This window comes from Sinocyclocheilus rhinocerous, unplaced genomic scaffold, assembly GCF_001515625.1.
Source record: "Sinocyclocheilus rhinocerous isolate Xijiao unplaced genomic scaffold, SAMN03320098_v1.1 scaffold546, whole genome shotgun sequence".
Classification (NCBI taxonomy): Eukaryota; Metazoa; Chordata; class Actinopteri; order Cypriniformes; family Cyprinidae; genus Sinocyclocheilus; species Sinocyclocheilus rhinocerous.
This window is the reverse complement of record NW_015661123.1, coordinates 324,914-339,398: the sequence shown is the minus strand read 5'-3', so window position 1 is coordinate 339,398 and position 14,485 is coordinate 324,914. Positions and strand designations below refer to the sequence as shown.

Sequence of the window (14,485 nt, the reverse complement as noted above, 5' to 3'; positions counted from 1 at the left end):
GCCCCGCCCACCGATTCTACAGCACAGCCTGTTTAGCTCCGCCCACCGATTCTACAGCACCGCCTGTTTAGCTCCGCCCACCGATTCTACAGCACCGCCTGTTTAGCTCCGCCCAACGATTCTACAGCACTGCCTGTTTAGCTCCGCCCACTGATTTGTGCATGTAGTGTAAATAATGAGAGAGGCAAACGCAGGTCTACTCAGAAACCAAATGATAAAGATGCTCCGAAGACAACAAGACGCTGTTCAGTGCCAAGCTGTGGAAAAACAGTCTTTGTATGGCATTCCTTCTGTTACACTACAGTCAGACTGAACTATTCTACTCTGTTTGAAAGTTGTAACGGCACATGTATTCGTCCCGAACCAGCACTGTACGGACATCACGGTTTGGTTCATACAGTCAGACGAATACCGTCAGTCATAGGCGATCAATCCAGAAGGGGGCGCCTGCGGTAATGCAACGCTAACTGTCACAACAGGAAAGAGCAGAAGAAGAGACGATCTATACACCAACCCATAGCAAGAACGGCGAGTTCAGCTGGCACGCAAGAGCTCGAAGAAGCACCTGGTTGTTTTAAATCAGCAGTGTGGGAAAGTTTCGGGTTCTAGAGATGCAGCGGTCGACTGACTGTAAATCAGAACTGGTTTTTAGTTTTATTTTGGCCGATCTCTATTCCAGAATTGCACATAAACTGCATTGCAATAATTTCCAAAAATGTAATTTGTGTGGAATTTTTATGAAGTCTGTAAAGAGGAGAAAATACTGTAGCAGGCAGATCAAGCTCACTGTTTGCGATGCTCGAAATATAATAATAGACAAATATGTGGGAGTTTGTATGAATGTATCTGACCGTCTTCAGACATGTTTCGATGGGATTTTCTTTTCATCTTACCTCCATATGATGCATATTAAACTAGTGTTTATAAGCTGCTTTGTTTACAGCGGTAACCAAGGAAACTCTCTATCGCTGCTGTATCATAAGCGCCACCTGCTGTCAGAGAGTGAATCTGCGCCTCATTCAGTCTGTTTAATACAAACTAGGGTGACCATACGTGCCATTTTCCCAGGACGCGTCCTGGCCAGGATTTGTTTTGGCTTTGTTTTCCTGTTTTCATGCTTTGCTGAAGGTAATGATCGAAAAGTAGTTTGACCAATAACATGCAAGCATTGTACATAATGGACCAATCATGGCGTGTGAGAAGGTGGGATCTACGGTCAAAGCGATGCAATTACGCGTACATATTAGGTGTGTTCGACTTAAAAGCAGTGCGGCTCAGACCGATCAGTGTTTGACATCAAAGTACCTCGAGAGCGTTTCGAAAGCATAACCGTCTGTATGGTACTTTGATGTCATACACCGATCGGTCTGCACAGGCAAACAAAGCCAAAACCTAGATATTTTAAGCAATATAGAAATCCTGGCCAGGACGCGTCCTGGGAAAATGGCACGTATGGTCACTCTAATACAAACTGCATTTTCTGTCCTCTTAGCCTAAACCTACCCCTCACACAAAACTAGTGATTGTTCATGTCTAGTCACATGGGAAAGGCTGAGTCTCGATGCTGATGTGATGCTGAGTTGGCAGACGTATTAGTTTCAGCTGCATCTTCTACTCTATCAGTCATGCCTGGTTTCTGTTCTTTCACCTCATAAATATATATATATATATATAGTTTTTTTCCCCCAAGGAAATGACATAAAACAGTCTATATTTGTAATTACTGTGCAATTAGTCATTAACTCCACTTTTTTCTGCTTTACCATGAAGTATACTATGAGTCTTTAAGGAGTCTGTGGAAATTTCCAGTTCTTTCTTAAGAAGGCGGCGTTTCTTGGGCTGCTATTTTTTTCCACCTTCCAATTTTGCGTACGTACCACCTGAGTGCTTTTGTCACAGTGACTGTATGGTCATTTTTCCATGCCAGTGGAAACTGGCCATCTGTGTGTTCACTCTTACATGGGAGGGTTGCTTTAAGATTCTGAGACACGAAGAAAAGAAAGAGAAAAAAACTCTCCAGAATGCATGAAGGATCTGATGTAAAGCTTACTATCCCAGCTCAGAAAAATCAGGAAATTGCATGACAAAAGTAACATCAGAAGAAGAGTGAAGACTAATCTTGTGTATGCATTATACATTCTAAAGGTGTAACAATGAGTAGATAAGGATTATAAAGTATTATAACTGTGGTTACAATTATTCATGACATCATTGAATGCATTATAAGGTGCATTACAAGAAATAATTAAAGGAATAGTTCACCCCAAAATAAAAATCTGCTGAAAGTGTACCCCCAGGCCATTCAGGATGAGTTTGTTTCTTGAGTGAAGCTATTCATAGAGTCTCGGAGGATCTGAAAGTTCCCGACGCCTTTGACAGTTAAACAAAACTGCCTGCCTGATGCCTCTTTACGCAAGATTTCATGTTGGAACTACGAATAACTTTCCCTACGAGCATCATAGTGACGGTTATTATCGATTATTCTCATGACAAACTTAGTAGCGCTGTTTTATATTCAGTTGCTTCTGCCAAGATACAATTTCAGCACCTAATCGCACTTGATCTCAATGCATTCATTTAAGGAATTAAGAGCATTTATTACGTTATTTCTCTGATTTTAGACCTATTTCCATGTTCTCATAAAAAAAATTAAATCTATATGTACGTCTACCAATATTTTTAATGTTATAGCTTTGCACTAGTAGGTGGTGCTACAATTAAATTTGCATACTGTTATGAAGGCATTGTTGTTTTGCTTTCTTTCAAAAGCAACATTTTCGTTTGAATACACAAAAAATGCATTAAACTAATGAGCAGCTCACTGAGGATATTCAAAAGAAGATATTCTGAAGAATGTTGGCAACCAAACAGTTGACTTTAGCCATTGACTTCTATAGTATGGAAGAAAATACTATGAAGTGAATGGCTACCGTCAACTATTTCTTCATTCTTCAGAATATCATCTTCTGTGCTCAACAGAAGAAACTCAGATTCATGAGGGTCAGTAAATGATGCCAGAACTGTCATTTTTGCCTGAACTATCCCATAACAGTTGACTGGCAAAGACCATGTGTGAGAGTGTATGTGTGTGTGTGTGCAGAACTTCAAAAAAATTATAAATAAATAAAAATTAAAAATTGTGGAAAATCTATAGTGATTTTCAGAATTATTCTTTCTAAACACGCTTTTCACAACACTGAAAAAAAATCATGTAGGATTTACTTTGAAACAGTTTTCACTCTGAAATTTCAAGTAAATTTCACAAATAGTTACAAAGAAATGGCATTTAAACACATTGAATTAAACATGAAATTTTGAAGTAGAAAAACAAAATGTTTTCTTATAAAACATAGTACTCCAATAATATTTATTTACAGAAATACCAGCATTATAACAGTGTCATCCTTCAGTTCACTGCTAATTCTTTCATCAAGTAATATAATTCATTAAGTGTGAGCAGAACATTCATATATAAGCCTTGCCGAAAATGAGTTTTTCTTCACCTTACGAACTACTCATTTTTGATGGTAAAATGATACTATATATATATATATATATATATATATATATAGTGCATCACTAACAAAGTGTCTTGACATGATTGTGTTGCAGTAAGTTCAACAAACTGTGCTCTGTTTTATTGCAATGATTGACAAACAGCACAGTTTTGAGTGGTTTCTGCTGAAAGCTGTAGGCATCTGGAGTCTCAAGCACTTCAGAAGCCTGTAACTTCAGACCTCCAAGGTTTTTAATTAAGTGCAAACATTGAAATCGCATGTTCCAGCGTGGGTTTGACCTGACCTGACCTTCGGTAGACTATCAGAACAAAAGCAGTGAAATAAAGCCTGTTAAAAATGTTTATGGACATCAGACAAAAGGATCCTGAAGCTCATAAGACTGGAAAAGGTTGCCTTTATCAGCACAGTCAGGTGTAGTTTACTAACGCAAGACCTTGTCCTTTAGCATCATTGCTGGTGTGGGAGTCTCACAAAGATCTGTGGATCATCCTCCAAGAGAAAAGATCTGCTGCTGTCTCTCGCACTTATACGTACATGTGAGAAAAATACCAAGCGGCTTGCATATGAGAGAAAGAAACCACTCTTCAAAAAGATGCTTTCTGGCCTTGTTCCAGCGACAAGACAAAAGCTGAACTTAGTTCAAAATGCTATGTTTGTGAAGAACTGCTGCAGAATCTCATTAAATCTTTGATAGTGTGGATTTTCAACATTCCCATGATTGTTTTCCAATTAAGAAAGTTTCCTCCCATTGAACAACTGCTCGTCTTTAGCTTGATTAACATGATTGTTAAGTCATAGTTATTTCTATAGTGCTTTTTTACAATAAACATTGTTTTAAAGCAGCTTTACAGAAAATAATGATGTTGATGTTTGTAATATCTTAATATCTCAATGCCTTATAGTCACATTCAGCAGATTAGAGCTGGGCGATAATATAGTTACATTTCTGCGACGATATAAACAATCAAGCTGTTGAGATTTGCTATAAAGTTTAGCTTAATGTGAATGTGCTGTATGTATGCGGATAAAGTTGGACAGACTTATATATATCCAACTTTATATAAAGAGCAGAAGAATATTGTATTTCCAGCTCAGGATACTTTTGCTAAATATGTTTCAGTTTCACTTTAGGTGTATGGAAGCTTTGAAATCAAAAAAATATAAAAGGTATTTGTGACTTTTTATCTCACGATTCTGACTTTTTAGCGCAATTCAAAGTTTATATTTCACAATTTGGACTTTTTTTCTCACATTTCTGTGAAAAAAGACTTGTGTGATATAAACTAGCAATTGCAAGAACAAAAATGTGAGAAATTAACTCGCAATAGCGAGAAAAAAAAGTATGAATTGTGAGATTAAAAACTTGCAATTGCGAGAAAGTAAGACTGAATTACAAGATATAACCCCGCAATTGTGAGAAAAAGTACAAATTATGATAAACTGGCTACTGTGAGAAAAAAGTCTGAATTGTGAGAAAAAAAAGGACAGAATTGTGAGATATAAACTCAGAGTTGTGAGAAAATGCACAAATGGTGAGATTTAAATGAGCAATTTTGAGAAAAAAAGTCTGAAGTCTGTGAGATCAAATATCGCAATTACCTTTTTTATTTTTCATATTCATAGCGGAAACAAGCTTGACTTTTTCCCCTGCAATTCTGTGTTTGTATCTCACAACTCAAATGTTTTTTTTTCTCAGAATTACGAGATAACATTTTTTTAAGTCTTTAAAACTATTTTTTTTCAATCCCATGGCAGAAATGAGCTTCTATACAGATGTTTCTCCTAAAAAAATATGAAACCAGTTTTGTATTGAGAAACAATTGACATATTAAAGAGATGTTTTGTTGTTGTTCTGTACAGATGCATATGTGTTCAGGATTCTGCACTAGCTCTTTCTGGTGTAATGATAGAGACAGCATTCTGCTGGTGTCATCCACATATTCCCCACTGAATATACACAAACCATCAGTCATGTGGAACTAAAGCTGAACTCACTGGTGCCTGTACATGTAATAGTCCCATGAAAGTCATAATTAGTAACATTGAGGTGGTTAAACTTAACTTGAGGTAGTTGAGCTCAAAATGAAGGCTCATTTAAGCAGTGTGTTATTTCAGCTCTAGTAGAGTCACCAAAGAGAATTGCAAAAAAAAAAAAACCAAGCAAGGTCTGGCTTTTAACATGGGCCACTTAACCTTTGCTGGTTGATGCAAAACAACACCATTGCAGGAGCCAGATGCATCTTTCTCCATTGACGCCCATTCAAAAATAGCTATACAAAAAGCTACTTTACAAAAAGTACAATTTTGAAAGCAACTTAAATAGCTGCATCCAAGCAACTTCCATTGAGATAAATGGGAATGTTAACTCTTTAAATGCTAAAGCTTTCTCCAGGTATTATAGATCTTTTTGAAGCAAAAAAAGATCCTGAACATTCCTCCCATTTACCATTGGTCAAAACAGATTGACCCGCCCACACTCAGACAGCCACACCCACACTCAGATAGCCCCACCCACACTCAGATAACCCCTGCTTTACATTTAGATAGCCCCGCCCACACTCAGACAGTCACACCCACACTCAGATAACCCCACCCACACTCAGATAACCCCTGCTTCACATTTAGATTGCCCCGCCCACACTCAGACAGTCACACCCACACTCAGATAGCCCCACCCACACTCAGATAACCCCTGCTTCACATTTAGATAGCCCCGCCCACACTCAGACAGTCACACCCACACTCAGATAGCCACACCCACACTCAGATAGTCCCTGCTTCACATTTAGATAGCCCCTGCCTCACATTCAGATAGCCCCGCCCACATTCATATATCCACGCCCCCAAATAATGAAACAGCCCTAGAATCAAATAATACCTATTGATCAAGCCAAAAGAGTTGAAAGGAAAAGATTTGAGTGAGGAAAAAAGGGTTCAGTTCTGGTTTTACTGGCAGAGAGATACAGTGAGCGTCAGATTGCTTCCATCCTTAAAATTTCAAAGACAGCCGTTCATAAAAACAAGGTCAAGCTGCAGACACTGGGGAGAACAAAGCTACAGACTGGCGGCAGAGGCGAAAATGACTCTCCTCTCCACGGATGATGGCCAACTCATTCGAATGTCCTCAACAACTGCAGGATGACATCAAGTGACCTGCAATGTGTGAAATGCACGGCGAGAATGGTTTGTAACAGGCTCCTGGGGGCCGGGCTGAAGTTGTGCAGAGTTAGAAAAAAAAGTCATTCATCAATGAGAAGCAAAGAAGAGCTAGGCTGAGGTTTGCAAAAGACCATAAGGATTGGACAGTCTCTGATGAGTCCAGTTTTCAGCTTTGCCCAACACCTGGTCTTCTAATGGTTAGACGGAGACCTGGAGAGGCCTACAAGCCACAGTGACTCGCACCCACTGTGAAATTTGATCATCGGTGATGATCTGGGGGTGCTTCAGCAAAGCTGGAATCAGGCATATTTGTCTTTGTGAAGGGTGCATGAATCAAGCCATGGTTTCCTGGAAGAAAACTTGCTTCCTTCTGCTCTGGCGATGTTCTCCAACTCTGAGAGCAGGACTATGCTCCACGCCACACAGCCAGGTCAAACAAGGTGTGGATGGAGACCCTGTCATGGCCAGCCCAATCTCCAGACCTGAACCCCATAGAAAACCTCTGAAATGTGACCAAGAGGAAGATGGATGGTCACAAGCCATCTAACAAATCCGAGCTGCTTGAATTTTTGCGCCAAGAGTGGCATAAAGTCACCCAACAGCAATGTGAAAGACTGGTGGAGAGCATGCCAAGATGCATGAAAGCTGTGGACCAAAATATTGATTTCTGAACTCTTCCTAAGTTAAAGCATTAGTATCGTGTTGTTTAAAAATGAATAAATGAAACGTCTGAGTAATCAAAAACCAGTTGAATATTGTGTGGTTTGTACTGCCGAATGTTCAGCAGTTCATCCCTGGTAAAATTTATTGTGTTTAAAAAAGAGGGAAAAAACTAACAAAAACATTAAAACAACTGGAGAGCTCCTCACCGAGGCATCTTGATGCATGTAATGTATTTTAATGTTAAAAAAAATACACTTAAAAGTATATTTAAGGTGTTTCAATTTCACTTTAGATGTATGGAAGCTTATTTTTGCTGTGGAGTCAAAAAAAAAATAATTAAAAAAGGTAATTGTGACTTTATTTCAAAATTTCTTTGAAAAAAGACAGAATTGCGTGATATAAATCAGTGTATTAGGACTGCACAATAAAATGTACTTTAATTGTGATCATGCTTCTCTTGATTTATAAAGCATAATCGCCTACAATATTTGCCCGCTGGTTATTCATCCTGAAAACTTTTCATGTTCATTTGGCATTTGCGTTATCGTGCATTGCTGTGGTTGCCAGATGTCAAGAGCTTAAATCCCCCAAACTGAGCTTTTTTTTCATACGTCGAAACTTTTTCTGTCTCGTGATTTACTTAATCATCCCAACCTGGCAACCATTCTGAAAACACAGACATATACAATGCCCCGCCCGAATTCAGATAGCCCCGCCCACACTCAGACAGCCACACCCACACTCAGATAGCCCCTGCTTCACATTTAGATAGCCCCGCCCACATTCAGATAGCCCCTGTCTCACATTCAGATAGCCCCGCCCGTCTCGTGCTTTACTTAATCATCCCAACCTGGCAACCATTCTGAAAACACAGACATGTAAATCTCTATTGCAATATTATGCTCAAATAAAAGCGTAACACAGCCAGTCTGTTTTCTTTCACATGGTCATTTTCGCTGTTTGATGACAATAATCGTGATTAAATTTTTTTGAGCAAAATTATTATAATTAACAGTTAAACCATTTTCGTGTATCTTTATCCCAGATGAAGTTGTCAAATCTTTGTGTAGCCGTGACCCAGAAAACAGACATTACGGTCTCCTCCGTAACACTGACCTTTCCTTCTCTTCTTCTTCTACCTTCTAAAAATCATTTCATCCTTGGCACATTCAGATAGCCCCGCCCGTCTTGTGTTTACTTAATCATCCCAACCTGGCAACCATTCTGAAAACACAGACATGTAAATCTCTATTGCAATATTATGCTCAAATAAAAGCGTAACACAGCCAGTCTGTTTTCTTTCACATGGTCATTTTCGCTGTTTGATGACAATAATCGTGATTAAATTTTTTTGAGCAAAATTATTATAATTAACAGTTAAACCATTTTCGTGTATCTTTATCCCAGATGAAGTTGTCAAATCTTTGTGTAGCCGTGACCCAGAAAACAGACATTACGGTCTCCTCCGTAACACTGACCTTTCCTTCTCTTCTTCTTCTACCTTCTAAAAATCATTTCATCCTTGGCCAAAAGCTCTTACTGGGGTGGGACCCTTTCAACAGGTACACCTTTGTACCTTATTTACCCCTAAAGGTGCATGTTAATACCTACAGTAAATGGTGCAATTTAGTGTCTTTTGAATGGGTACCGCCCCAGTGACAGCTTTTGTACCTTTTTTCTGAGAGTGTGTCGATGTGTGGAGCGTAATAGGAAATAGAGCAGTGGGACACGGTCTCATAAGAAGTGTTTTTAGGATTCAGCTTTTTCAGTTTAGCGTTTGTTTGTTCACTGAAGTGGTATGAAAGCTTTGGGGAGGACACAGCAAAGAAAATATGAACACTTTTTGCAGCATTTCCAGCTCATCTCAAGGTACACTGCAAAAAAATGACTTTTTAAAAAGTATTTTTGTCTTGCTCTCCAGTACAAAATACATTTATTTGAGAAATGACTTGAGATATTATAAATAAATAAAAATATCTGCCAATGAGGGTTAGAAAAAGGTCAACTTTTATTTCTTGTTTTATGCTTAAACTTAATTTTGATTTTTTTTCCAGAAAATAAGACTTAACTCATTTTGCTTCTTAATTAAATGTATCTGATTTAAGAATTTTTAGATATTTGCAAAGAAAAACAAGACAAAAAAAAAAAATCAAGTACATCAGAAAAATAAACTTGATTCAAAAGGAAAATAATTGTATTTTTATGACCCCATCAGCAAATATGTATTATTGTTTACAAGTATAAAGTCAGTAATATGAATCTTACGTTTTAAATCTTATCTCAAAACGTGTTGTTTAGGTTTGCTTTTAGTTTGTTTGTTTATTTATTGTTTATGTATTAAATAATTTTTGATGTTTTTATCAATTTACTATGTAAAGCAGCTCCTTTCAAGGCTCTATATAAACTTAAATGTATTTATTATTATTATTATTATTCATTTTGTGTTAACAATTTCAATAATTTTTTTATTTTTATATTTTCATTTTAAGTTAAAGTTTTAGTCATTTTATTAGTTTCATTTCTTTTAAATGTCTATATAGTTTTTTATTCATTTTTATTTCAGTTTCAGTTTTAGTTATTTTAGTCCATCATGTTAAACTAAATGAAAATGAGAAATGTTGCCTTGGCAACAAGCTGAAATACAGTAAGTTTAGCTTTTTTATATTTTAATATATTTCATGTAACAAAAGTATATTTCATAGCTCTAATTTTCGTTATCTATAATATCCCTCATCATTATGACTTAATCTCAGAGCTCACAGTAAATCGGTCAGGATTACCCACCGCAGTGCCTAGAAAACAACATTAGCTGTTAAAAATGATGATGCATCACTGAGAAACCTTTAAAATAGCATGCTCTTGAATGATAATTTCACAAATGTGTTGCTTTAATGAACAATTTGGTTGACAGCATTGGTCCCAGAGGCAAAGTTGTTCAGAATGAGGAGATCTATCATATGATATGAAGATTTGTGAATATATGTACATGTTCTACAATTTGAGGTCATTTTCTATATACAAATATTGTATTTTTGAGGCCTTTTCAACTGTTATAGCGCCACCTATGATCCGATCGCCATGAAACTTTGCATGCTTGCTAAGAGTCCAGTTTTGAGTTTTCGTTTAGGTTTTTGGGTATATTTGGCCACGCCCCTTTTCTAAATGACCCCGTTAAAGGTAACCAAAGAACAAAATCCAATTTTTTTTGATAATTATTGATCTAGAGAGTCCAGAGAATATCACTGCAGTGGTTTGATCGAGATCGAGCCGAAAACCCTAGGACTAGTTCGCAAAAGTGGGTTTTTAACATATTTGTGAATAAGAGGCAAAGTTGTTCAGAATGAGGAGATCTATCATATGATATGAAGATTTGTGAATATATGTACATGTTCTACAATTTGAGGTCATTTTCTATATACAAATATTGTATTTTTGAGGCCTTTTCAACTGTTATAGCGCCACCTATGGTCCGATCTCCATGAAACTTTGCATGCTTGCTAAGAGTCCAGTTTTGAGTTTTCGTTTAGGTTTTTGGGTATATTTGGCCACACCCCTTTTCTAAATGACCCCGTTAAAGGTAACCAAAGAACAAAATCCAATTTTTTTTGATAATTATTGATCTAGAGAGTCCAGAGAATATCACTGCAGTGGTTTGATCGAGATCGAGCCGAAAACCCTAGGACTAGTTCGCAAAAGTGGGTTTTTAACATATTTGTGAATATTTAATGTCAGATGTGTTGGAGTTTTTCAATGTGCACTCGGCTTCATTTTTTCGATCCGTCTGTCTGACAAACAGTCCAGTGACTAACGCATCGGAAGCAGCCTGTATCCCATCTGTGCCTCCTCAAAGGAAAGCCTGCGATCACAGTCTTATCAATCTTATCTTTCTGACCCACTTTTGCTTCGGCGCAAATCATCAATTTACTGTATGTCATTGAGACAAAGACCTGCGGTGGATGCATCGCTTCTTTTATTCACACCACTGTATTACGTGAGAAAACAAAGGCAGATTGGAAGGTTATATTTGAACTTTTAATGATTTCCACTGCCTGTGTTTGTCTGTCAGTATTACTGTGGCCATGAAGGGTCATCCTCGCTGGAGAACGCACACATGTATACGCAGGAGCAGCTCTCATGGCGCTGGGATCAGTGTTTGTGATCAGCAGCTTCATGGCTCTTGGAGTTACTGGCACTTTTCTCGGTAAATCCATCCACTTATGCTTCTGCTCCACATCCATCCTTTCATACACATGCCTTACAAACAGAGCCTAAAATGAACACTCGCCAAGTGCCAAGCGCCAAATGTGAGTAAAAATCAGTGTTGGCAAGTATAAAAACAGCCGGTAGCTGTTTTATTAATGCTAACGATGCATGAGAATGGTTTACCTGCAGTTTTCCTCCAAAATAAAAGCTCTATGGTTTAACGTTTGAAAGCAAAGAAAAAAAACAACCAAAAATATTTGTATTGTTATTGTGCTGTTGTTTAATTGTACAATTCTACTACTACTACTAAAATGATAATAACAATAATAATATTTATATAAATGAAAATAATTATTATGAAATACAGAATAGTATTATAGTGACATTTCTTTACTGATTTCTTTCATTTTTATAATTTGATTAAATAACAACATAAATTAATTAATTAAAAAATTTGACATGTTTCCCCAATTTGTTCTGCCTTTTTTAATTAAATAATGCACATGCTGTTTCATGCCTGGTAAAAAATATATATTTATTTCTGCCTAATTTTCTCAAGTCACCTGTCATTGACAGTTGAGGAAAAATGTTTTTTTAGTTTTACATATACAGTACGGTTTGTTTGTGGTCTGTACGATTTTGAAAGAAATGGCTTCTACATTTATTTGGCCAAAAATACAGTCATATTCTGAAATATTATTACTTTTTTAACTAACTGTTTTCTATGTGAATATATTGTAAAACTGTGATGCGCAGCTGTATTTTCAGCATCATTACTCCAGTCTTCAGTGTCACATGATCTTCAGAAATCATTCTAATATGCTGATTTGCTGCTCAAGAAACATTTCTGATTATTATCAATGTTGAAAACGGTCGTGCTGCACAATATTTTTGTGAAAACTGTGATGCATTTTATTTTTCAGGATTCACAGATGAATAGAAAGTTCAAAAGAACAGCATTTATTTGAGATAGAAATCCTTTGAAACATTATAAATGTCTTTACTGTCACTTTTGATCAATTGAATGCATTAATTTCTTCAAATATAAACATATGCGTGGTTAGTCATCTTTTAGTGTCCGTTTTTCGACTGTATTTCAGAGACCCGAGGTTAGCAATGCTCATCCAACACACGTCTAAAAGGCACGTAATGTTCTGTGAGGATGTTCTAACTCATTGTGATTGTCAGCGTTCACACCTCTACATCTGACCTACACTGACCATGCTGTACCTCAAATGTAGTTCGTGTGGACACCTGTTTCTGACCAATCACAGTCAGTGAGAGCTCTGATGTAGGTCAGCCGGCTTTTACTGGACATTTTACAAAGGGACCAGCAGTTGGTGGATGGAAACATTTATTGTGCCTTTGCCGTTATAAAACCCATGTATGTTGTGCCAAAATGACTAAATTAATAGTGCTTTTTTCTAGTATTATTTCTGTTGAAGTCTATCAATGCATCTGTGCATCACTCAGAATTGAATTGAGAATGCAGTTTAAAATTCATTCCTGGGGCCTGTTGGACAAACAGAGCCACTAAGTTAAGACCGTCTTAAGAGCTAGTTTGATTAGTTCAAATTAGTCTTACTTTTACTTTTCTGATTCAGATTGGGCCAGTCTACCTTTTATGACCAGTCTTGATGAAAACAAATTAGATAACTAACTTTTTAAGACTAGTCTAAACAGTTTATTCAACCGGCCAAAAGAATTGCGATTGCAACTATAGGATGTTTGAATTGCAATTTGTAAGGAAGCAGAACTAAAATGAATCGAAATGCAATTTTTTTTTGTTTAAAAATAGTTTGAATTGAAATATTGAATTTTGAATGGTTTTAGATAGATAGATAGATAGATAGATGGATAGATAGACGGATAGATAGACAGATAGATAGACAGACAGACAGATAGATAGATAGATGCTAGTGTAAATGCAACCACATTAGCGATGGTTTTAAAATAGAAATGTATGCATATTTAAGTAGATAATGCTTCATTTGTATATTTAAGTGCGTGTGTGTGTGTGAGTGTGTGTGTGTGAGTGTGTGTGTGTGTGTGCTGCAGTTAAAACGTGTTGTTATTACATTTTAAGACAATATATAAAGGCAATATATATTATTTAAGCTTTAGTTTTAAAACACCTATCAGTTTTGATTTTTAACATTTACCATTAAAAATGTTTGTGTTATTTTAACGTAAAAATAAACATGTTTTTTCCCGTTGTAAATTAATAAGTAATTCATCAGAGAGTTTAAAATGCACAGTTGTGTCAATGTTTTACTCCAGTTTTTATGTTAAATGAATGGGAAACACTGTATATTAAGGTCTCATTATGTTCGTTAATGCATTAACTAACAATTGACAGTATTTATTACAATTTATTAACATTGGTTTAAAAAAATGTAGATATTTATTGTTAGTTCATGTTAGCTGAGGTCCATTAAATAATGTTAACAGATACAATGCTGTAAATCAACATGAACTGAGATTAATAAATGCTTTAGAAGTATTTTTCTTAAAGTAAAGTGTTACTGATGAATGAATGTCTGCACAAAGCTCCTCTTCCACCTGCTAACCTGCATTATGAGAGAGAGAGAGAGTGTGTGTGTGTGTGTGTGTGTGAGTGTGTGTGTGTGAGTGTGTGTGTGTGTGTGCTGCAGTTAAAACGTGTTGTTATTACATTTTAAGACAATATATAAAGGCAATATATATTATTTAAGCTTTAGTTTTAAAACACCTATCAGTTTTGATTTTTAACATTTACCATTAAAAATGTTTGTTATTTTAACGTAAAAATAAACATGTTTTTCCCCGTTGTAAATTAATAAGTAATTCATCAGAGAGTTTAAAATGCACAGTTGTGTCAATGTTTTACTCCAGTTTTTATGGTAAATGAATGGGAAACACTGTATATTAAGGTCTCATTATGTTCGTTAATGCATTAACTA

The 14,485-nt window shown here is 36.4% G+C and overlaps 1 protein-coding gene across 1 annotated transcript in view; it reads left to right on the top strand.

The window, feature by feature from the left end:
• Positions 1 to 14,485, top strand: part of LOC107726260 (phosphatidylethanolamine N-methyltransferase) — a 49,473-nt gene that overhangs the window by 18,019 nt on the left and 16,969 nt on the right. The window contains exons 3-4 of the mRNA XM_016535791.1: positions 8,748 to 8,902; positions 11,426 to 11,541. Of these exons, the coding sequence (XP_016391277.1) occupies positions 8,748 to 8,902; positions 11,426 to 11,541 (271 nt within the window). The remainder of the gene's footprint in view (positions 1 to 8,747; positions 8,903 to 11,425; positions 11,542 to 14,485) is intronic.